General features: G+C 39.2%; 3 protein-coding genes across 3 annotated transcripts in view; 1 reads left to right on the plus strand and 2 right to left on the minus strand.

Annotated features, from left to right (window-relative positions):
* Window positions 1-102: 102 nt before the first annotated feature.
* On the minus strand, window positions 103-5895 carry LOC106039761 (uncharacterized). The gene is made up of 9 exons (XM_013187132.3): window positions 5706-5895; window positions 4866-4952; window positions 3915-4079; window positions 3319-3470; window positions 2536-2622; window positions 1724-1870; window positions 1240-1434; window positions 789-883; window positions 103-431 (listed from the first exon to the last, which is right to left on the minus strand). The coding sequence occupies exons 1-9, from the start codon at window positions 5893-5895 to the stop codon at window positions 200-202; spliced, it is 1350 nt and encodes a 449-aa protein (XP_013042586.3). The 3' UTR covers window positions 103-199.
* Window positions 5779-19816, minus strand: LOC136786320 (uncharacterized). The gene is made up of 19 exons (XM_066981082.1): window positions 19694-19816; window positions 19144-19479; window positions 18027-18425; window positions 17550-17720; window positions 16851-17008; window positions 16249-16389; window positions 15631-15769; window positions 15164-15354; window positions 14025-14150; window positions 12723-12903; window positions 11451-11610; window positions 11034-11160; window positions 10389-10634; window positions 8898-9038; window positions 8395-8643; window positions 7861-8049; window positions 7189-7356; window positions 6888-7032; window positions 5779-5901 (listed from the first exon to the last, which is right to left on the minus strand). Exons 2-18 carry the CDS (start codon window positions 19346-19348, stop codon window positions 7000-7002), a joined length of 3024 nt encoding a protein of 1007 aa, XP_066837183.1. The 5' UTR covers window positions 19349-19479; window positions 19694-19816; the 3' UTR covers window positions 5779-5901; window positions 6888-6999.
* The window catches only part of POU2AF1 (POU class 2 homeobox associating factor 1), a 79294-nt gene continuing 74865 nt past the window's right edge, over window positions 19763-24191 (plus strand). Inside the window, exons 1-3 of the mRNA XM_013187128.3 lie at window positions 19763-19897; window positions 23074-23165; window positions 23698-23861. The gene's annotated coding sequence lies outside the window, so the exon portion shown is untranslated. The remainder of the gene's footprint in view (window positions 19898-23073; window positions 23166-23697; window positions 23862-24191) is intronic.

Here is a 24191-nt window from a genome sequence, read left to right on the forward strand (position 1 = left end):
GGATGTAGTAATGTAGGCTAAAATCTTGTCACTTAAATTACTGTATTGCTTTCTCTCTCAATTTAATGAGCCTTTGGTATGAAGAGGAAAAACACAGTCTCGTAAAATGAAAACACAAGATTTATTTTGGTGTAAAGCCTGAAGACAAAAGCAGAGGACCAATTTAGAACCAATTCATGAAGTCTTCTTCTGAATATCATTAAAACTTTTTACCTAGGGCTATCTTCTCTTCTAATGCCTTTATTTGTCGTACCAAATGGTCTTTTTCCAAACTAGTTAATTCAAGGTGGTCAAAAAGCAAGTCTTCACTGCCTTTACTGTTCAAAAAGTGGCGTTCACCTTCTATGATATCCACCAGCTCTTCAGTTAACGTGTCTACTTTATCCTCAAGTTCTGAAGGGGTCAAGTAAGTGCAGCTTTCCTCTGCTGAGCTAAATAAATGGAATGCTTAAAATCAGACAGTCAAAATGCCACTGTTGGTGTTATCTATAGACTTTTCACAAGACCAAGTCAGAAAGACCAATTTCACAGAAATTTAACTTCTGTTACTCAAAAGATGATAGCTTAGACAGAAGCAATCAGTCTTTGTAACAATCGGGTAGCACATTTGGCCTGTCCTTTATACAGTGTCAGTAGATGTAGCAGGTTGTGGAAAATGGTTTTATAGTGTAGAGTGAGGTCATAATGAAGAGGTGTCATGATTTGCTTCATTTACAACCCCCAAGATTGTTTGATTGTTGCTATCTTAATACAACAGTTCATAATACATCCTCTGAAATCATTCTTACCGTGTCCTCCGTCCCAAGCTGCCCTTTTCATAGCTGCTTAAGGCATGAAGGAAATGTTCTTTGTTCTTCACAAACGACTTGCCACTTAGTGGTTCCTCAAATTTGTCATGCAATAAGCGCAGAAGTGGAGAGAGCAAATCAGTGTTAATTTTAAAAGCCATTTATAGACTCTTCAAATACATTATTTCATGGTACTACTTTATATACTGTTGTAGTGATTTGCATGAGGCCCAAAATTTCTTTCCGAAAGAGTTTTTTCAGATAAAAATAACAGCCTCTGATGCTATTTGTGTGGCTTTTAGATTCAAACAGTCACATGCTTGCTGGGTACCTATAGCTGAAGATGTAAGAGTCCGGATACCTATAAGCAGGTTTGAATTGCAATTTTGCAATGAAATGAGAATAAGGATGGTGAGCTTTCAACCAGACCAGGACTCATGATCTTTATTACCTTCTCAAATGCTTCCATCCCTGTGAAGCTTTTCACTTTCACCTCAAAAAGTTGGGAGATCAGAGTTATTTCTTCCTTGGAGAATGGTTCTTCCTTTAGCAACATCTGAGTTATTCCAGAGGATTTTTCACCCTGGAGAACTGTTGACAGCTGGAGTCTAAGAGAGAACATTTCACCAAGGCAAGTCTTTAATGCCTAGAAAAAGAGAATACAGTATTTGGTGGATTTTTTTGTTGTTGTTGTCTTGCTGCCTTACAGCTGAGGTGAAGCTGAATTATTTAGATGTAGAATATGAACCATTCTGTGAACAACCTTTGTGCAACAGCAATGGCAGTTCAGATAACAGCCTTTAACCATCTATTCTTTCACCTTTGATTTTTGTTTTTAGAAGTTGTACAAAACTGTTAAAAACACCTGCTTTTAAAATGGTGCTTTTTTCCAAACACTGCTGTGATGTAATTACATTTGGAACATATTGGTGTACCTGATAAAAAAGCCTCAGAAAGATTGGGTTGGTGTCGTGGCTGAAGTCAGCAGCAGTGATATGAGCTAAACAGTGCACAAGGAGCAGGACGAAGCTTCCAGCAGAACCCAGGCAATCCCTTAGAATGAACAGCTTGTTCTCCGAATTCTGAGAATCAACAAACATCCAGAGCTGAGACAGGAGCACAGCAGCAGTCAGCTCAGCTGATGCGACTCCTCCAAGGGTTGGTCTCAATTTTACACAAGTTAAAAGACTCAAAATAGAGAATGTTGGTGAATATCCATATACTGAAGAAAGCAGCGTTGTCATAAGACTTTGTTTTCCTTTGTGTGAAATTTAACACATTGTCACATTAGGTGTTTCTAGACAGTTTTATCTTTGTATGTTGCGAACTATAGAAAACTCTCTCAATGTCATGGAATTTTAGAAATATGGAAGCTGGCTATTTAGTATTATTTAATTATAGCACGTAAAATGCTCATAAGCTGTTGACTTCTGTGAAGGTGACCTGTAGATAATTTGGTGTAACTTGAATATGAGAGACTTGGTAACCACAGCTTGTTTAATAAAGCGTGCTTTGAGTATGACCCTCATACAAAACATTTATTAAATCTCTGTACCCTAGAGTGCTCTAAGTTTACATTCAGAGATACCTGAAGCATACCATTAACATTATATTGATGTTTTCCTAGAAAGCATCAAGCATACCATGACTTAAAAATATGAACCGTTTCTGCAATTTCCTCCCTAGTTCTCTAATTTAATGGATATGAAAATATTACGCAGACTGGTTAGACGTGAAGTTGACAAACCTGATAAAAGAAGCAGTTTCTGAAGGCATTGCCTGTAGCGTTGCAGAGAGGTATGCTGGAGGCAACATACAGGTTAATTTCTGGAGCCTGTAAAGGGAAGGCAAATTGCTTCTGTAAAAAGTATGTATGCACATCAGATCTGCAAAGTAAGAGGGATTAATGGGATATAAATTCATTTAAATGTCAGCTTTGATTTGCAGTCAGTACACAGAGCCAACAAATACCACAAGGAAATGGAGACTGTTTAAAAAACCCTTGCATATCACAGCAGTTCATCTTGCCAGTTTTCTAATTAAATAAATGAAAGTGTACTCTTGCCCTGGAGCTCTGACTGTAGTCACTATTATTTTTATTATTATTTATTTGATATTTTTATGAAAGACCCTGGAGAGTCTACCTTGACTGCAGCCATAATGTGCTAAGACCTGTAAAAAGAAAATGAGACTCCTTGCTCCAAATTACTAAAAAAGAAAACTTTATCCTAATATTAGGCAGTATTAATATTATGCATATGCAGCAGTTAGGTAATGCAAGAATTAAGTGATGTGCTCAAGAAAGATGACACGGCAAATATAAGAATGGACCGTGGATCTTGTGGGACAGAGACTTGACTTCAAAACAGTCCTATACCGTTGTGGAGAAAACAAATGGATTTCACTTCCTGATGCTTTCAGACTGGTTATTCTTTGCTTGATCTTACTTGATAGTTGGTAAAAGATTTTTTGGATACCTGTATACTTTTGAAAGCACCGATTACTAAACATCCGTGTCTTAAAAACTTACATCCATGTGAAGTCTGAGAAACTGCAGGATGGAGATGCCATACTGATATATGACAAACTCCCTCGTAGAAAGGGTTGCAGAATCAACTTCTATTAGTTCTCCTCCTTGATCCATCAAGGTGTCTTGTACACCCTTAGAAGAACTTGCTGTTTCTACAAAGAGCAATACCATTTTGTTAAACTAAATAGTTTGTGTTTTCATTTTGTTTGTCCAAGAGGGAACATTGCAACACAAGCATGTAATATGCTGCATTTCTCACCTTGTAACACTTGCATCGTTTTTCAATATAAAATTAAGCCCTTCTAATGCATTAAAAATTTTTTCAAGAGTCATGCCATGCTTTATTCTCATGCAACCCCCAAAACTTCGCTCTTCCTTGTGAAATTTCAGATAAGATCTTAAATAGTGAGATGACTCGTGTGCCTCACACTTCATCAGCAGCAATGTCTGAGTGATTCTGGGTCTGTCTTCCGTTGTTACAGCACTTTCTCCAGAGGACAGTAAATCTAAGTCGTCTGTCCAGTAAAATCTTATCACAATTAAAACAGCCAAAGGCTACCTGAACGATGAAACCAAAATCATTGCATTACATTCACCTTCTGACATTTCTTGTAAGAATGAGCAGAGATGAGGTTTACTTTTGTCCGGCCTTTGGCTTTGTAGTAGTCCAGTTGCCGCCGCATGACTTTGGAGCTCGTCATTGACATCTTTCAGAAGACCAAGAAGAAAAGAGGTTTCTAGATACTTATTTTTATTACCACCTGTGTAAAGAAATACAGAAATGCTGCTTTCTTAAACAGTCCATCTCTTACCATCATTCCAAAAAGGAATTATGTAAGCAAGGTGAAACGGGTAAATAGTTTTGCTGTTTGGAGCACAATATTGAAGTCTGGGCAAAGACATGTCAACATTTCAGAGAAAATCTCTCTCTCAAAAACACTTTGCAATATCCAGTTGGCTAGTTCTCTCCTTTTTTCATGTACCTCAAATACTATATGGAAATCTTTACACAGAAGATAGTACTCTCCATATCAAAACAAGCAAAAATTCAAAATCCTGCCCACCCCCACCAAAAAACAAAACAAAAAAACAACCACAAAACAAGACCAAAACCTAAATGCTTCTTATTCCCACAGATTTTGTTTGGACTTCTTACAGAATACTCCTGGCAATTTTTCCTAACGGTGTTGTGTTTGTTTCCAGTGTATTTTTCTTGATGAAAAAAATGATTATCTGCCTTTGAGTCTATAAATAATGGCTTTCTATTGCATATCTCATCTGAATTTGTAGGATTTATTTTTTAGCTAATGAATGCAATGTTTGTCTAAGTGCTTTAAGTACAGTCTTTGGTTTATTATGAGCACCACATCGTTGCTACTTCACAGATGTAGGCAAGCTGCTTATGCAGATATCACGTGTAGCTCACGCAATTTGTTGTTATACAAACAAAAAGGTGGTAGTTAGTGGGAAAAGAAGGGTTTTGTGAGATCGTTTTGTGTAGCTGCATTTGTGGGGTAGTAGTCAATAAAATGATGTAAGGTTTTTACCATACAGAGGAGGTGTCGTGAACTGTGGATTCAGAAGAATAATTCTGGATGCCACCAGGTGTTCTGCCTGCTTCAGCACCTTGATGTCTGTGAGAGCAGTATACAGTAGTTAATAACTGCAAATAATTCCAGATGTTCCTAGCCATTCCTCTTGTTCCATAAGCTAGCCTTGATTTCTTTTGGTTTATTTCTTTGTGTTTAGTTGAATTCCAGGATTGTGTTACATACCACTTCATCGAGATAAGGGGTAAATAAATAGCTGTTTGCTTCATAGAGAAGGTGCTGGAAAACCTAAACACTTAGGAATTGATCACAAGTGATAGTTCACCTGCTCCCAATAACATTTTTTTTCAGTCCAAAGAGGAGGAAATTCTGCTACTTATCAAATAGCTGCTGATGTTTCAAGGGAACCCCCGGACACCTGCTTAACCCTAAGGATGGAAGAAATGCAGCTCTGAAGATGTATAAAGATTATCTAGGTAAGAATTGTATTCTTGCCAGAAAAAGCAATCACCCAGGTAAGTATCCAGATTTATACTTTAATTTTGATAATATCCGTTAATTGAGAGGACACTCTTATAGTCCTAGCTGTAAAATGCCTTTTTAACGTGAACTCTTCATGTTTGCTCAGTTTTTAGGATGGTTAGTTGGGAGAAAGATGTTTTATTTTCAGAAACACATAAAGCCTTCCTCATCTTATACTGTTAACTATTGTCTGATTTCCACCCAACCTCTTCCCTGTTCTTCCCATTTCCAAAGCATTAATGCCCTCCAGGAAATGTAAGAACATCAAAAAGGAATGACAAGTCACTTGAGTTTCTTATGACAAACTGAACTTACTCTTAGTCAAGAACTCTAAGAGCTCGTCATCTGCCTTATGATGTGTCCCTGGAATCCAGAAGGACTTGGTGATAGACAACAGAGGTCTGTTTTTGTGCTGCATCTCTTTTCTTTCTTCTTCAGATCTCATTCTCAGCTTTTCTGGATCTGGAAGAAAATCCTTCCCTTCTGTTCCACTGCATTTATTCATCAAGTTCTACAAAGAAAGGTAAGGAGGTGTAAAAGTGCCTATAAAAATCATAATGATAATTACAGTTTTCTTTATTTTTAACTACTTGTCTGGCATACATTTAGGCTTTGTGTATTAGAAACTTATGTTCTCTCACATTGTTAATGGCAAAAAAAAATGTTAAGAAGCAAATACAGAGACCTCCAGCAGACTTTCATCTTAAGGAGCTCATTTTTCAGGCTGTATATGTTTTGTTTAGGGCAGATCCTAGTTGCTTAGCTTGCCTTCTGCTGTTAAACTGCTCAGACTGTACAATGATTAGTACTTTGGACTACATGTGGCATTTCTGGGTACCAGTCCTCAGTCTCTAAATAACTGAAAATCAGGAAAAAAGCAACAAACAAACAAAAATGGCAGCCAACCAATGCCCAGAACAAACAAAAAACCACTGCGGGGTGGAGTGGAGTGGTTATGTGAAGGGATGTGGTCAGGGTCCCTCCTATCATGCTGCTCAGGGTGTGCTGTTGAATCAAACCCCGTGTGCTTCATCCTCCTTTGCAGCTCTCCACACAGCAGGTGATTCTGCAGCTTTGCTCTTTTATCTGGTACTTGCCATATGTGAGATTGTCTGAGGTCCAGATAGTTCTCTTGGAGGTCTGCCAGAGATCTTTTTTTTTTCTGATGTTTCTTTTGTTTTCAAGGTAGCTTTTTTCTTCTCTTAAGAAGAAAACTGTCCAGCTCTTTCTTCCCTTATGCTTTCACTTGGGAGGATAGCTGCTTTTTAAAAGGCGTGTTTTTCCTGTCCCTTTCAAGCTTCTTCAAGTAGTGTATTCCTAATCTCTACATTCAACCAATGTCTTCAAACATCTGTTGTGATTATCGTAGTACAGAACATAATCCACACAACTAGCTGCATTCACAGTCTCTTTAGCATTACACCATTAATCTTATATATTGTGCATATGATGCAGCCTGTTCAATCTGAAACCTTTGGGGATTTAAGGTTTTCTAACCTGCAATGGATCAAAATTACTTGAAATATTCTTCTTCGTTCTTTTATTTCCCAGGAAGAGTTCCAGTTGATCCTTCAGCTTTCTAATTTTCTGCTCTCTGAATTTTTTCAGTTCAATTGGTTATGTTGTTAGCTTCATCCACAAACTACAGATCATACATAAGGAAAAAAAAAAAGTAAGATCCTGGTATTGTTCTGGAAAGGGTGATACTTGGAGAACAGAGTCCTTTGCATAGTAACAGTAGCAAAGCAAATTAGCATTTTCTGAATAAAATCAGTAGGTAACATATTTTCAATTTTACCTTCTCCTGGAGGTAGCCTTTTAGGCTTCTGCCTATTTCCTTAAACTGTGCTTCTCTCAGCTGTAATAATCTTACAGCTTGTATATATTCAAGCACTAACAACGTATTCTCTGTGTTGTTCTTCAGCAGATACAACATGCCCCTCAGGTCATCATCAATTGGTAACTCCTGAAAGATAAAACAGTCATGTGAAATATAGCATGGTATGTGATCAGAATCACACTGGGTATCTTACTTTTTGTGCATTTCATTGAGAACAGACAGATTTAAGAGTCGGAGTTTTTGAAAATGCTATCAAAGGTAGTGGAAAATGGGTAAGAGTATTTTGCAGTCCCATGCACCCTTTATTTTTGTTGTTTAAAAAAAAAAATAAAAAAAACTGTAAAAAGTAAGCTTAAGATCCTCAAAGGAGCCTTAAGTAAATTTCTATTCAGAAATGAATTTGAAGTGCCCGATCTTTAGTAGCTAAACCCATGATATTTTCCATTTCTTCATAAACACAACTGTTGCAGGCTACAGTATGTTATTATTTTTTTTTTTAAATCTGGAGCAAACTGTCCATTTGCTATAAACAGAAACAATTCCGGAGGAGACATTTATAAACTTTAAAGCTTTGTAACAGCTCACTGGAGGAGTTCTGGATTCTAAACCAAACTATCAGGAGAATATTACTTCTACAGCAAGCTGTTCCAGGTCAGTGCCCTCTTTTTGGGACCTCAGTGTAGCCTTCTGGAGCCTGTAGCAATCTTGTAGCATTACGACTGTTTGCCTCAGGTGTCTCTGAGATAGGATGAAATATGCCACCAAATTCCCTAATTCTCCTTCGGTCTCTTGGATCACTTGCATTTCTTTGGCTTGTATCTGTGAAGAAAACATTACGAAATCATATAGATTCCTTTACTTGCACAGTTGGAAAGTGTGGAAGTATTCCAATTCTCACTGCAGGTTTGCAAATAGGAGTCCAGGGAAAAACAGTGAACTACCCTGAAGAATAATGGAGTCCATCAAATTAAAAGGGACTTTGAAAAGATTCCCAAAGCATGTCCTGCTAGAGCTGGAAAATCCTTTCTTGTATAACATGACTTGAATAGTTGTGAACCACATAAAACACTGCTGAACCTAAAATAACCAGAAATTTTACTGAAGTCTCATCCCGTCGCATACCTCTGTTAGCAAATGAAAACACGAATGCTTCAGCTGATGTACCTTCTCTTCTGTCTGTCTGTGAAGTTCCAGTCTAAATTCTGCCTGCATGTTTCTCAGCTCAGCTCCTGACTCTTCCTTTAAACCCACAATCAAATCCCCTTCTTGATGATGCTTCTGGAGAAAAGCCAGAGCTCTTGCCATTTGCTGTTTCTCTTTAGTCTGAGCGACTTCTTCAGCTACTTCTTCACCATTAGTTTTGTAGTCAAAGCTGTTCAGGATCCTTGTCACGCTTTCTGGCCAAGTCAGAATCTGAAGAAGGAAAGTACAGTGCTATGAGCAAATGAATTTTGTGTACAGAAGTGAACTTGTCCTTGCATTGGGGTTGTAGTGGGTACAACTGGAAAGGCTTTGACAGTGTGGTTCTGTGGGGATGCCCTGTTTAGGAGGTTCCTGTAACTGCACTGTAGGTCAGGGTGGGCAGCTGCAAGCTTACAGGTTTTCTGAATTACCACGAGGCTTTTGCAGGTGAGGGGTGAGGCGTGAAAAGCGCGAACTGCCTCTACCTGAAGGTTGTTGTAGAGATCCAGGACTCTGTACAGACATGCTTGCCTCAGAGCTTCCAGCTTTACTATCTTCACTGCAGAAGCTTGTAGTATTTGAGTTACAGAGTCTGGAGAGAGCTTGACTTCCCGAGAATGTAGTTCCTGTGAAGTGAAAGAGGAAAAAAAAATAATAATAGGGATTTTCTACACCAACAAATAGCACTGTAGTCACCAGAACTAGTGAAGTCCAATTTCCTATGGACTTGTGGTGGGAAACGTGGGTCAGTTTGGAGTAGTCCTTCCTCTAAGTTTACAGGGGCTCCCAGGAAAGCTTTTCCCATATAGGTCTTTGCTGGATGAGTGTACCTAGTAAGGCATGAAGTTATGTTGCAGTTTTGCCTCAGAGGGGTATGTAAATTTTGTGTGTCTCCCTTGCTTGCCTGTTTGTTTTCATAAAATATACGGACGCTTTATTTCCTGAGCTCTTTATGCCCCTGCAAAGTTAGATGAAATCAGACAATGGATCAAGAAGTTTGTCATTAGCTTGATGTGAGACAGACATCTGCTCTCAGAACGGATTGATATGGTCTGACTGGAGAATGACTCTGCCATATTAAAGGCTGCGCGTATAAACAAGGTCATCTCAAAGGTGGAGCTTGCCCACAACAGAAGCCATTTGCCCAAGTTACCTAACCATCTTTTAAGCTATCTCTCCGATGTTTTCCTGTCAGACAGTAGCATGAGGTTTGTGGTTATGTAGACTTGTAAAAGCTAAAAGGAGAGCACCACTGGTGGAGGGCACTGAGACTGCAGAAACAGCAGTGGCCCCTTCTACAAAGTGAACAAGTATAAAGGAAATGTTAACTCAAAGTATTTTGAGGAAAAATTGTTATTATAAGAGGGAACTTTTCTACTTTCAAATCCTCAATTGTTGTCTACTAGTGATACTCTGCTAGCAAAGCCCAGGGCCCACTAGAGGAAAACCAGCATGTTGTAATTGTAGATACTTTCAGTGTTATAAAATCCTCAGATAATGGAGGATGGAACAAGGACCATTAAAGCAGCAAAGACCAAAAGACAGGTTGTGAAGAAAAAAAGAAAAACTACATTCATGCATGTGAGCAAGGGAAAAACAAAGTCAGGCTGTAAACTGGCTTAGAAAAAAAAAAAAAAGGAAAAGAAAAAGCTTTGTACTGGCAATGTCACTATTTTTTCTTGTGTAATGATAGTTTAAAATTTAGACAGCTTAACCCATATAAAGCAATAAAGCAATAAAAGCAATAAAAATATGTAGTAAAAAAACCACATACTAAAGCAGTAAAATATGAAGTCCAATACAAGGAGACCCAAACGCTCAAGTTGTGTTTGTAGCTGCTCTGATAATACAGGTACCTATGTAATGCCTAAAGCTAGCATGTATGCCTATACCTTCCAGTGAAGGTTGCATTCATCCTTGCAAAGCAGTGAAGTGACAATAGTAGGAGTAGCATAAGCAAAGTGCCTTAAACTTACTTCTTGTTCAGTGAAGTCAGAGTCTGGGATCTGAAAACCAGAATGACAAATTGACAACTGGTCTGGAATTTCTTCCAGAAAATGTAAGGTCTGATGGGGTGCTGTTAAACGTGAGCTGAGGCCAGAATGTTTGATTTCTTCCTGATGTTTCTGATAGAGGACTTGTTCAGTACGGTGGTGGTGTTCTGACAGTTCTTTCAGGAGTGAGTCCTTGGTGATGACTGCTTCTGTTCCTCTGGTCTTTCCCTGAAAACACAGACAGCCCAACTGCAACATCTTCATGATTAGGAGCATCAGAGGGATGAGAAATGAGTCACACTGAGCTTTAAAAATAGCCAGAAACCAGATCTCCAAGTTCATTTAAGTAACATAAGTAGAACGATTTACTGTAGGATTATGTACCCAAAAGTTACTGAAAATAAAGCCACTGATTCTTGTGCCTTAACATTGAGAAGGGAAGATAATTTTGTTTCTGTTCTGCTTTGCAGTAGTCAGAACAGAAGATTCTTTAGAAACTCCTTTTTGCTTTAATTTCCTTTTCTGAAGTTATGTGGGAAAATTGAAAGGAATTCAAAAAGAAAACAGAAAACTGTCTTTTCTTGTGTATCAGCTGAGCACTCTAAGTTGATACGGTACCAACCTTACCCCATTTCCTTTATGGTATTCATTTTCCTTGGTCTTGCATGATTCATAAAAAAATGCGCTTATTTCTTCCATCATTAAAGATAGTTCCAGATGTGCCAGTTCACAAGCATGCTTCTCTAAGAAAAACCTGTGACCAGATACGCATGAGACAGGACTGAAGAAAGACTCCTACTTTGTATACTGTGTACACGTCCTCATTACTATGTGACACTTCTCACATTCGTATGTATATTGTCTGAGAACAAACAGTGGGTTGTAACAGGTACCTTATCTTGAGCCACCCATAAAACCCAAATGTAAGCATTTGGGGGCAGGGGAAAGACCTCTAAGCCCACGTAGAATATATATTTTATAAGTAAAAATGCAGAGGCAATTAAACGAGGCGTAATAACCATTGCATGAATAAGGTTTTCTTACTTTGTCTGGATTTCTTGTTGTACAAGGCTGATCTTTTCTGAATGTGAAACGGGCAGAAGAGCTGATACAGTGGAAGCCGAAGCAGTTTCCTGACTTGCTTCAGTCCTTAATGCCTCTGAATGAGCAGCAGATGCTTTTAAAGTACTTCTTGATGAGTACCCTGTAGAAGAAATCAGGGAATATATTTACTGCTGAATCATTATTTTTGGAGTACGGTTAAGCCCTCTTGCACTGTTAGAATTTTTTTCCCTTAATTCTACAGCATGCAGTAGTAAAAGTAGCAGTGTTCCTGGCTGGAAGGAAACCAAATGGCCTTTCGGAAGGTCATTCATCAGTCCTTTCTAGTTACATTTCTGCAAAAGAGCATTTTACCAAAATAGATACATTTATCAAAAGCGTAGCTTATCAATAATTCCTATAAGGTTGCCTTGAATTGGACATAAGAATTCTAAAAGTCTGTATTGCTTGTTGGGAAAGGAAACTTTGCTTGTGTCACGTACTTCAAATTAACTGTATGGTAATTTGCATACTGAAATCTCTTCAGCAGTTGAACAGATTGTGTATCTCCATTTGCTCATACTTAGCAGGTAGACCTAAAAGGCTCGTCACGATGTAATGAAGAATTTGAATGTTCTCAGCAGGCAAAGTAAAAGCTTTGCTATTGATTTCTAGGTTTTGAACTATGTTTTCAGATGTCAAACTGAGGTTAGGTTTTCTGTTCTGCAGGAGTTCCTGGACCAAAAACATGGAGCCAACTTAGGTTCATAAACAAAATGAATTTTTTTGATTTCCAAAGATTAAATCATCTTAATTAGGTTTTCCAGGTAAACCAGCTCTGCTCCAATACATAGAAAACGTACGAAATCAGATAGTACCACCATTTTCTCAGTCTTCCCTTTGAATTTTAACTGACTTTCAGCTTATAACAAGTTAGTCTAATGAAATCACTTTTATTCTTATAGGAACTCTATACATGGGGAGAAAGAGATGGATTGTTTTGCAAAATATGCATTAACTTTTGTGAGGCCTGGAAAGAGAACCTTTGAGCTTTGATTTCAGGCCTGATCCCACCTGGCAGCAAGTATACAGAGATGATAAAGGGTTTAAGTCCCAGGAGATTTTTAGTACTTTCAAAATGGAGCTGAAGTCTGGTTTCCAGCTGTCAGAAGGGAGAATCCCTCTTTCTAGCATTTCAGAGTTGAAAGGTTCCGATATGTCCTAAAAGGCTGGAGTGAAATAAGGTAACTGACAGTACCTTATCTCCTGTCTTACCGGGTGTCTCAGGTGATGCACTACTTCTGCTATCTTCTTCCAGCATCTGAACCACAGACTTGAGCAGAGGGATCAGATTTTGATGGATGTCCTTGCATGGACTATGTGAGATCCTACTACCGCCATAAAATCTGGTTGTCTCATAGTTTTCAAAGCACTGTTGTGACCCAGAGAAAAGTATCTGAAACAGCACAAAGCAGACAACAGACAATACATGCAACTTGTGTTTCATGTCTGTCAAAAAACCCATAGGAAAAGCATCCTGGTGTTCTTTGCCTTCTCATGAAAACCTTACCATCTTGGTTTGTAGCCATCCTATGCAAACTGGCGACCCAATAAGATGCTACCGCAAGCTGGTCTCAGCAATTTAAAAGCCTTTTGCAATGGTTATGGTCCCAGAGCACCCAACTCTGATTTTTTGACATCCTTCAAGCTGATCTGAATGTTGTAAGGCAAACAATTTGAACTGCATTACTTGTATTTAACGTCCTCTGTTTCTCTGGAATCCATTTGTAAGTGCCATACATCTGATAAAATGTTTTCTGTTCAACGTTGTGGTCTAATAATCCTACCTCATTTAGACTAATAAGCTGAAATTCAGTTAATAGTTAATGTCTCATGGGGATGGAAGAGCAGAAGAGGAAGACAGAGATAGCTCCAAGGGAGCTTTAAAGGAAGGACACTGAAGAAAAGGGAAGAAGATTAGAAAAATGTGTTAATTTGAAGCTATTTTTATGTAAGTAGTCCAAAATAGAATACAGAAGCCAACTGATATAAGTATCAGGTCCCGAGTCCGTTGAATTGATGGAAAGACGCTTATGTCTAGAGGATTCAGGCCTACAGTACTTTAGACATTATAGGGGATGGGATGGGATTTGAAAGGTCCTTTGAACACAGGGATAGTTGTGATCTTTTGCACTCAAGCGTTTTTGAAAATCACTTTTGCATCCATGGGGAAAAAAATTCACAGGCATTATGGAGTATACAATCTCTTGCTTCTTCCCTAGGAAGGAAAGAGCTTCAGGTGTCCAGGTGTTTAAAATCTCCATGGAAATAGAGACGCTGAGAATTTTTTTCTAACCCTGCTGTGGGAAAAACTGCCTTTGAAGTGAAATTTTGTTTATCTTTTAAGTGTACTTTATAAATGAAATTCTCATTTAAGTTTTTGGTTATTTTACAGGACTCTGATTTCTTGTGGCAGTGTTCTCAAGGATTATTCTCAGAACATGGCAACTGTTCGTGCTTTTGTTAGAAAGTAAGTAAGTTAACCTCTTATTATTTGCCTGAGGATGAAGTCAGTACCTTTGCCTGCTGGGTCTGGATATTTGACAAGTCCCTCAAAAATTCCAGTTTGGTGTATGCAGTCTCCACACTAGCTTGTTGTTTCAGTATGCATTCCTGAAACTCAGAGGCTAAGGCAAGGATGACCTGGAAGAAATGATACAAAATATAAGGGTACTTCAAGTCCCAGCTTTCATTTTCTTTCTTACACATAATGTGGCAGGTCACTAGCTACAAAGCTGGCGTGACTGTATAATGGTTATAGAGCACTGGTATCTGGCTATATGCTAAAGAACAGTCATGAAAACTGCAAATGATGTAAAGAAGGGCCAAAAAAAAACCAAAACCCAACCCCGAAGGTAATAGTTCTAAAAGGGCTGATGTAGGAGGAATACTGAAGGAAATAAACAGGACAGTTTGACCATGGGATGCAGTTTGTTTGTGTCTGAAAGGTGTTAATGTCAAATAGATTGTGAATAGACAGTCTTAAATTGAAAGAAAAAGCTTCCTGGCAACATATTTCAATAAAGTCTGCCTGACATCTGTTTGGTCAATAAAAAGCTCTGTGTTTACTTCAGCTGGTATTGCTTGGAGAGAAATAGATGCATTCTCTTTAGTGCTAGGTAGCACTTGATTGGAGAAGGTCTATCCACGTTTTCAAGGGCTGAATATGGATTTGTGTGTATAGAAGTCTTACAAGACTTTAGGCACTTTTTAATCATTCCCTGTAACAGGGAGGACTGCAGGAAGGGAGATTCAGCTGCACCAATACCCTCTCTGGATCACACCTGGGTCCAGCCCTATAGGGGACTATGCACTGCGTTATGACCGAGTGATCTCCTAGATCTGATCTATTTCATGATCTCCTAGATCTGTTCCAGCTTTAACAGTTGTGATTTTATAAGATAGGTTTCATTCATTTTTTGGCAGTGACTGCTTGCCTTCTGACTTAAGGAGGATCTTTCCCACTCTAGAAAACAAAGGAAAATGAAAGCAGGCCAGGTGGGAAAGGAGAATCTCTTCAAATAGGAGTTCCTGAAAGTTGAAATATCACAGAATACTGGTTTCAGAGCTTTCATTTTACAGTGCCACACAAAGGTTGACAAGTTCTCTGTTGTCTGAGACCAGAGATGTTCAGCTCAACCCAGCAGTGACCTCACCTGTCTGAAGGTCAGGTTTGTTGCTGCCTCAGTACTTGGCACATGGCTCCTTTGCTTCTCTCTCTCAGTCATCTGCATGCACATTCGTTTTTCTTCCAATTGCATCTTTTTAATGAAGTGCATCAGATTTTCCAGTGCCTTTCTGATCTCTGACAGAACCTGTATTTCCTGGTCCTTTTCATCTCTGTCAGCTGTAGACAGCAAATATTAGCAGGAGTACCCATCTGATAATCTAATAGAAATTCGCAGAGCAAATCTGAAATAAAACACCATCTAAATGTGCTTCACCACTTCTCCGTTCTTTTAGAACAGCGCAGTTAACCAGATCCTACCTCTCTATTGTCTTGCTTCAGGAGGATGTGAGGAGTTTCTAAGGTTTAAGCTAACCTGTTGGAGGAAGCAAGCATCACAGAAAATGATGCATGACCCTGCTTCCCTCTCCTCTGTTTGTAGCTAACCTTTTGTACCTTTGAATAGTAAGGGCAGTTCGGTGCCCAGCTGGCTGCTGAAATATTTTGAAGCTCTTCTCTCAGCTTCCTGCAGAGAGGATCCTTCAAGAAAATGGCACATTTCCTCAATGTCTTTCATTTCCTCCCTGTATTTTATCTGTAAGAAATGGAGGAGTGTTTCAGATAATGCTGCAAATTTGTGCAACGGTAACTCCTTGTGATGCTCTTTCCTCTGACAGATGAGAGCAAGAGGTTGTAGCTTTTTCCTAGCCTTTTAATTTATTTTATTTTATTTTATTTTTTTTTTTTTTTTGCATAGAAATCGATTGCAACTCCCCCGTTTCTGATACTACTATGAGTTGTGTTGTCCTTGATGTATAGGCACATTCTGAGTTGGAACTGGTGATTATTCTGTTATGAGACTAGCCACCAGTCTGTTAAGGTGGGAAAGGCTGCAGTGAAATAGTAACACCTCAGTTTACATTCTGGGTTTGTGCTATACTGGGGAGGGAACTCACTTGGATTCAGATCAGCACCATCCTGGGTGCAGCATCAAATATCTTTTAATTTGATACATGTGGGCAAGCCTTTTTAAAGAACTTTACTGAAGCCAGTTGCAAAAGGAATGCACCATACCTTCTGGGCCTTTCCCTCTTTTGCATCATGAATGACGTGAAGAAATAGAGAGCTCAGTTCTTTAAGAAGCCCTTCTTCCTTTTTTATTCTTCCATGCCAGTATTTTTGCCTTGAATTTATTTCCTTTTCTAGAAGGTCCAGCTGAAAAGCAATGATAGAAATAATAGCTCAGATTTTGCAGGAAGGTGGATTATAAACGTCATTGAAGCTAGTGATGAAATCGTCATTCAGTGCTTTCAACAACAGAATATGTATCCAGCTTGGTTGCCATGGGGCATGAGTGCTTTGCAGTGCTAGGTCTGTGCATAATTCATGTTCAAAGTTATAATACAACGTGTACTTCGGGATAGGATATAAAAGAGAAGGTACAAAAAGCAGCAGCAGAAGATACAGATGGAAGGGAGAGAAAAAGGGATAATGACAAGAGGAGATAAGTGAAATGACATACCTATATTTCAGTTCATCTTGTACGGAAAGAAAATATTATTTATGGGGCATATGAAGAGGTGAAATTGCCTCACAGTAGTGGAAAAACATCAGCAAAAAGTTTCCCAAAGCTATCACACACGTAAGTAGAGCTGGTTTGTTGGAGCAGTAATTACCAGATCTGGATCTGCAGCTCTTCTTGGTAAAGCTCTGAAGGGCTGGACAATAGGAATTACGTTGTGTGTCCAGGGGTGGGTTTGAGCACCTATAACAGGTCCAATTTCACCTGTAACTGGACTTATGGCTCTGGCACCAATTGTGATAGGGACAAGGCCTGTGGATGAAGAAAAATTAAACATAATCCTTATAATTTACATCATGAATGAAACTGTTCCAGCTGCATACCTAGTGACTAGGTTTTTGTTTGTTTGTTTGTTTGTTTTGAAGTTGAATAGGAAATGATAATGATTTCCAGTTTCCTAACAAAAACTGAGTTTTCCTGAGTTGTAAATGCTATTTACCAAATGCAGGAGTGTAGGACCAAGGACCTTCCCTTTCGGAGATCTATTTACAGCCCAATCACTGAAAAGAACTTCTGAGTAGTTCTCTTGAAGAGTATAGTAGAGTTTTGAATGGCTGAAAGGCACGGTGTGATTTCATCTCAGTCCTAGCTCTCCTTCACCATTTTTCTGGTTTTGCTTGTTTTGAATATAAACACCATGTAAATTGATATTTTCCGTTCAGTGTTGATGCAGTAACTAATCCACATTGGTAGGGTGATTTTCTGGGTCTGAAAATAACGTGAATATTGGTGGGGATAGAGCAGTCCCTGCCTCTTTATTGTTTACATTATCAAATTCAATTTCCTTCTTTACCTTTTCCATTTCCATCTTCCATGGTTCCTGCGAGTGGGGAAGGTTGTCTTGTATTCCAGTCAAAGTCTGTTCCCAGAATTGGCACCATCAAACTGGACCCACCAGGATCTGGGATTTTCATTCCAAACACTGCAGGGATCCACATCTCTGTGCCGGGGTATTTGATCATACCTAGTTTGCACAAAGAAATCAAAAAAAAAAAAAAACCAACCATAAAGAAACATAAAATATTAGACAGAATTATACAGATATTTTGTGATGAAAAGATGCTGGCAAATGCTGGGTGGATGCTGTTATTTTTACTTCCAAATAATACCCGGCTGAGTTCAACATAGGAGTGGCTCTTTTGACCAAAAGCTTCCTAAGTTTTAAACTGCTAATTTGTTGGCCAAATCCTGTGATGGAAATGGGTTCGTTGGTGCCACCATGAATGTAATGACACCCCTTTGCTCTTAAAATGCACTGTTTTAAACCTACCCAGATTACCACCATTACTCTTGAGGTTTGAAGCTATTTCTTGTTTTTTCTTGAGGTTCTGCAAGCAATACATTGCATGATAAAACCTAGCGGTGAAAGACTTCTTCATATCTTCTGCTGAAGCCTTTAGTGCTGCCAATCTGTCCGCTGCTAGACAGGTATCTTCCAAAACTGATGCCCTAAACTGCTTTAGGGCATTCAGCACGTGGGTTTGTGATTGCAGGCAGCCAGCTTCCAGCACAGCTTGGTAACTGCCACCGTGGGGCAGCACCTTGCCTCGCAGGAGATGAGCTCCGTGTACCCGGGCGGTTTTCCCACTTAGGGGTTCGGTGAAGTAATCTCCAAGAAGCATCAGGTTTCCAGAAGGATCCACCAGCCCGCCTAGAGGTATAGCTTCTCCTGCAGTCAATAAATGGGAAATAAGAGTCAGAATACCACCAGACAGCTGGTTGTTATGCTCAGGTCCTTCCCATAACGAAGAAGGCACAATGATCAAAGGCACATAGGAAGCAGAAATAGGTCTAATGAGACACGTGAAAATAAAAGACAAACATTTATGATGCTGGTTGTAAAATGGTTTGGCTTACAAAATGCTTTTAAATGAAGTCTCCTAGTTTCTACTTTAGAAGATTAAGGCTCCTACTCCTTTTTCTGTGTATAGTGTATCTTCTAAAGTGAATTATAAAGAAGGTAAGCATGTGAGAATGCTTGCTAAAAATCTAGAACCTCACCCTCTCCCCCCCCCCCAAAAAAAATGTATTTCTTGCTACTTTTTTTTTTTTTAATAGAGCAGTTGGACTGTCTTCAAGAGTCAAATCAACTTCAGTCATTTGTGTCATAGCTATATTCATTAATGTAGCACCTCAGATGTCTCTCATGGTTTCATTAGATAGTTTTATTGACCATTGAAGTGATAAATTATAAAGTTACAGAAAAGTAAAGGAGTTCTGTCAGTAAAAGCTAAGTTGTGCAGTTGGCTCGACAAGACAAGGCGAAGGTGAAAGGTGAAAGTGAAGGCTTTCGGCTTATTCTATTCCATGCCTGTAGTCAGGGAGTTAGGGGCAGGTAAAATGAACACCGTGTCCCACATTTACTGGTTGGTGAAGCATTCACCTACCAGTGCTGCTGTCCAAACCAACTCCGAGTATTGGAACAATCTTGCCTCCTTCTGGCTCAGTCATAGGCCCCCCAATCTCCAGGGGTGTCAGCATGCCAGTGATGGGGTTGAGGTACGTCCCTCCGACAGTCAGCTTTTGCCCAGTGTGAGGATGGATCGTAACCCCCAGCACGGGTACTTCTATTTCTGTCGCTGGATCTAGCATGAGTCCTCCCAGGGCAAACACTTTTTCAGGACACAGGACTGGAAGTTTTGTCTTCACGGGTAGGCCGGTGTCGGGACAAACGGGGTAAGGAACGTAGGGAAATATGGGCACTTCAGGCCTGTGACGCTCACCTGCATGCAGAACCAGAAGAAATTTAATTAATGCTGATGGCAGGGAGGCATAGGAGCTCAGAATGAAGGCCATGGATCTTTATATCTTTACATCTTCTAGTACCATGCTAATGAGAAGTTTTCTCAGATTTCCTTTAGTTTTATTTTTTTTGTTAAGGTTTAAATTACAACTATAAAAAGGTGTTTTTTTTTTCTTTTACACCAGCGACCTTACCTGAAGCAGAATCAACAGTACAGACCAGCCTAGACCTGATGGGATCATAGCCGATGTTCCCAGTTACGTGAAGTACCTTTCCAGTCTCTGGATGCAGGAAATGATTGCTCGGTACTGGCCCAGAGCTCTGGCTGGTCAGCAGCACGGTGCACTGCGGGTTGGGAGTTAGCAGTCCGGTGACAGGATCCACGGAGACAACCTCAGGTGCTCGAGCAGTGCCATTTGAGTCTAAAAGCAATGCATAATAGTAGGGGGAAAAAAGCAGCAGCCAGTAACCCTTGCAGAAATCCACTTATCCATGAGACTCATGGAGAAGGGTTGTTAGTTTATCAGTAATCACGTGAGGGCAGAGATGGGGTGAGAATAAAGAAACTGATCTTTCTACTGCCTTTTACAGATGCTGTCCCCGGGGGAAGGTCCATAGTATTCCTGGCACATGGTGACTTGAGTCTCTCTCTACCATGTCTGCATAAGTTTCATAACAGTAAAGAGACTGATGTTTCATGAATGTGCTTTCAGGATTTTAGATCTTATTGCCTTAGTCTGCAGCATTCATTTAAACATACAAAGTCTTTTTTTTTTTTTTTTTTTTTTCCTGTTCCTTATAGAAGGCTGAAAGAAAGAAACCTCTCTGTGCTAGGGCACCTCTTACATTTTATCGTCTCAAAACACATGCAGCAATATTATAAAGCACACAAACAAATAAGAAAAACTTTAACTCATTGAGACTCAGCTACAGACTATTCAGTCCCTCGCTCTGTTGCTAGGGGATGGTTAGCAAGTACCTGAAGATCTTGATGAACTTTGACATTCTTTTCGAGAAACAACGTAGAAAAACGTTCTACTGATGACTATGCTTTTGTTAACAACTCCTCGATTTATGAGTTGTTGCTGGGATCTCAATAAGGACTTCTTTTTTAAGTGCATTCTCTCTTCACTTTGCTATCGGTTCTTTTGTGACCTATTTACAAAAGCATCAAAAGCAGCATACCTGCTCGTGCCTGCCTATACTTCCTTACATGCTAACATCATTTTGAAATGAATTTCTGGAGGTTGTAGTTACCCACAAGCTCCTGCTTGGTAAGGATCTTGGTTTTAGCTTTGTTAAGAAGCTGAGCTCCTGTTCCTTCACCCAGCACTCCCCATGCTTTGAGGCGGTGACTCTCTGCTATTATTGTGCTTGACATCCTGCTGCTTGCAGCATCTATCTGGGCTAGCAGGCTGGAAGTCAAGAGATAAAGATGGTTACTTGCCATCTGAAGATAAGGTAAAATAATTTCAAGGGAGCAGTATAAGAAGAACTTGGAAGGACATATAAATGATCTCTGCACTTTGGCAAAGAGAGAGCTTGATGAGTATTTGCTTTGGCTACTGCAGTAAAAAATGCCACTTTGTCTTTTCTCTGTTTTCTTGTTATCACACAATTCTAATTCTGACCGTTGTAAAACCTACCAGAAGATGGATGGCACACCATCTATAACTGGTGTGATATCCCAGAGACAAATCATGTGGTAGCAGAAGAAAACAACCTCAAAATACTTGTCCCCTATTTTCTGATGGGAGTCTCTTCAGTTTACATCTCTGTTTGAGATTTTCTAGACTTGCTTTACAAAAATGTGAACATCATAAACTGCATCATCTGATCTTCTGCATAAAGAATCAACTTTCACCTTCTGGATACAAGTACTGCCAAACACAAGCCACCCAATCACTTGCCACAATGCTTTCTAGCAAGCAAATAGAAAGTTGCAGCAGAGTTTTTCAGTATGTTTATTACCTTGTACAGTCTAGCTGAGACGACATTGTTTGGCTTCCTCTACAAGCCACCTCATTTGTCAGCATCTCTGCTAATCTCACTGCCTCTCGCAGCGCAGAATTGAACGTGACATAATGCTCTTCCTGACATTTCAGGTCATGCTGCAGTAAGTGCATCTGTTTGTTCACACTTTCCTCATATTCAGCAGCCAGCTGTTTCCTCTGCTGTATCTGTTCTTCTGCCTAGGTGGGATATAAGATCCAAATGTCATCTTTTGTTTTATCTAAATGTAAACAGAAATTGCAACTTTTCCTCCCTTTATTAAAAATGACAAAGATTTGAAATAAAATATAATCTTGATCTGTTTATTTGAATTTGAGCATGCATGTGCTGATAACTCTAATATGCTGAGTTGTAGTTACCTAGCTTGTAAGTGATAAGCATGTATCCAGCTCTGAATAAGCTAGGAATTCAGGATATCCTTTTAACAAGTGCTGCAGAACTTCTACCAGGTCATTAAGAAAAAAAAAAAAACCAACATATTTTCAACTCCTTACTGTGCAGAGTACACATTTTTCCAAGGGAGACAAGTGTATTTCTGTTTATAAGACATGAAATCGTTTCATCCTTAGAACTTCTGCAAGAATGTAAACAAATACAATTCTGAAGTGGAAAAAAGTTGTAACACGCTCATACAAACCTGTGCTGTTTTGAAAGCAGAAACCTCTGCTACTGAAGCAGAGAGACAAAAGCTCCCAAACAAAGAGCTGGGATGTACAGATCCATCAGATAGATCAAGAAAAGAAAAAAAGTGAGTAATTTCAAAGAGATGTTTGTGTTAGCATGAAGCAATAGCAGCAACTTCAAATGCTTTAAAGGTGCGACTTAGCCTGTTGTTCACAGGCATTACGATGTTGTTTTGCAGCCTATGAGATACAAAGTGTTTACAATTCCAAAAGTGATGTTCTAAATGACTGGGGCCAAAACTGTGAAAAGAGACTACCATGGATGTCATTCGTTATTCCGTGTGTAAATAATGCTGAACTGAGCCTTACCTGCTGTTTTGCTTTCATGTAATTCTCTGTCATTGTGCTCTCGTAAGACTCCATCTCTTCTGGGATACCTAGCGTCATTATCCAAAGGTTTTTCAGTGAAGATATTTCACTCGTAAGCTTGCGATATACGATTTTCACCTTAGGCAAAGAAAAAAAAAATAGGACTGTAAGATATGGTTTGAAGACAGTGCATTTTCTGTACAAAATTGATGCCTCTTTATGTAATGAGTTTCCAATACAAAACACATTCATGCTAGGTTTCCTGGATTGTGGTACAATGATCTCTTTATGCGACTGGTCTGCTAACTGCATGCTGTAATGTCAGCTCCCTCTACTGTTCTTTAAACCACAAATGCAGTCAGATGAGTGTTACAGATAAATTCATCATAATTATTCTAGGGCTGTGAAATGTTACCCCATTGATTTCAGCTGTGAGATTATTATAACATTCAAATGAGTGAGACTCCATATCTGTGTAACTGCATACTCATTTAAGTTTAGTTCTCCTTAATTTAATCTGCAGTTCTCAAGTGTTTTACTAGGTAATCTATATTATTTTCATTTTACAGATGAAAAATAGAAGCTGGGAGATGAAATCACTTTCTGAAAATGGTATCAGTGCAAAGCAGAACCATAAGAAAACCAAAACGTTTGCCTTAAGGTCAGTATTCCTCACACTATATCACATGGTATAAACAGCATTATTAAGAATATGGGTACATATCTGTTTCATGTTCTGAAAAGGCTAAAGTTGAAATAAAGTACACACTTAACAGCCAAAGGCTAATGAAATCATGGGAACAGGCAAAGTTACGTGTTCTAGGCTTTTACCTCTTCTTTGAAATGGCCCAGTTTGGCTGTGACTGACTGTGACTGTCTCAGCAAAAGTTCGAAGAACACATTGGTATTAAAGGACTCGAGGTCTATCTCTTCTTCAGGTTCCCAAATATCACCCTTTTTAAGGAAGCAGGCTGAAATGTGAATACTCATTTATTAGTATTTTTTACTTACAACCGTTTTTTGAATAAAGAATACGTGGAAATCTGGGGCCCACTGCACATCATTAGACATGGGATCCCGACTCCATTATATGCAAGTAACCGGGTAGACCCACTGTTGTTTAGCCTTTTTGTTTTCCGACCTGTTCCATCAGTGCTGCAAGAGTCAGCATCCGTACTACCTTTGTTCTGCAGACAGGGGTGACACTTTTTGATGGGAAAGACTGTTGATATTTTTGAAGAATATCTGTCTAGATTATACTTCAGCTGCTGCCTTCGAAATGGAGGACAGGCAGTGCCTTTCTGTGACCAGCTAAGCCCCTGACAAAAAAGCTGCAAAACACAAGAAAATTGAACAAGTAAGTTCCTTGTCTTATTTTGAAATGTTCTATTATGTGATTCACATGTTAGTCACTCAACAAGCAGGATGCATCATCACCTGTTAGGCAAAGACCCTGAGGGTCTGTTTTCTAAGTACATCATTAGAGTGGTCTGTTCTAAGACAGAATTATCAATCTTAGCAGATGAGGCTGAAACCAAGGGGAAGGAAGTATAGTTATCTGTTGTTTGGATCTGCTGGATGAATAAATCACATTTTTCTATCATTACTTCAGTAGTCTGGTTGCAGAAAAAGCCTGTTGATTTCAGGACACGCTAAAAATGCAAAAGAATGGCTGTTCGGGGGATTT

Source organism: Anser cygnoides, chromosome 21, assembly GCF_040182565.1.
Source record: "Anser cygnoides isolate HZ-2024a breed goose chromosome 21, Taihu_goose_T2T_genome, whole genome shotgun sequence".
Lineage (NCBI taxonomy): Eukaryota > Metazoa > Chordata > Aves > Anseriformes > Anatidae > Anser > Anser cygnoides.

Excerpts from the sequence above, each read along its gene's own strand:
- LOC136786320 (XM_066981082.1), bottom strand. The coding sequence starts at position 19,348 with ATGCTAGATCCAGCGACAGAAATAGAAGTACCCGTGCTGGGGGTTACG. Across the intron at positions 16,390-16,850 it reads GAGCTGCAGATCCAGATCTG|CTGGACCTTCTAGAAAAGGA; the intron begins GTAATTACTGCT and ends ATTGCTTTTCAG. Across the intron at positions 11,611-12,722 it reads TGCATCACCTGAGACACCCG|GGTACTCATCAAGAAGTACT; the intron begins GTAAGACAGGAG and ends TTTCTTCTACAG.
- LOC106039761 (XM_013187132.3), bottom strand. The coding sequence starts at position 5,895 with ATGAATAAATGCAGTGGAACAGAAGGGAAGGATTTTCTTCCAGATCCA. Across the intron at positions 2,623-3,318 it reads TTCTCAGACTTCACATGGAT|GCTCCAGAAATTAACCTGTA; the intron begins GTAAGTTTTTAA and ends TTCCCTTTACAG. Across the intron at positions 884-1,239 it reads GGATGGAAGCATTTGAGAAG|GAACCACTAAGTGGCAAGTC; the intron begins GTAATAAAGATC and ends GACAAATTTGAG.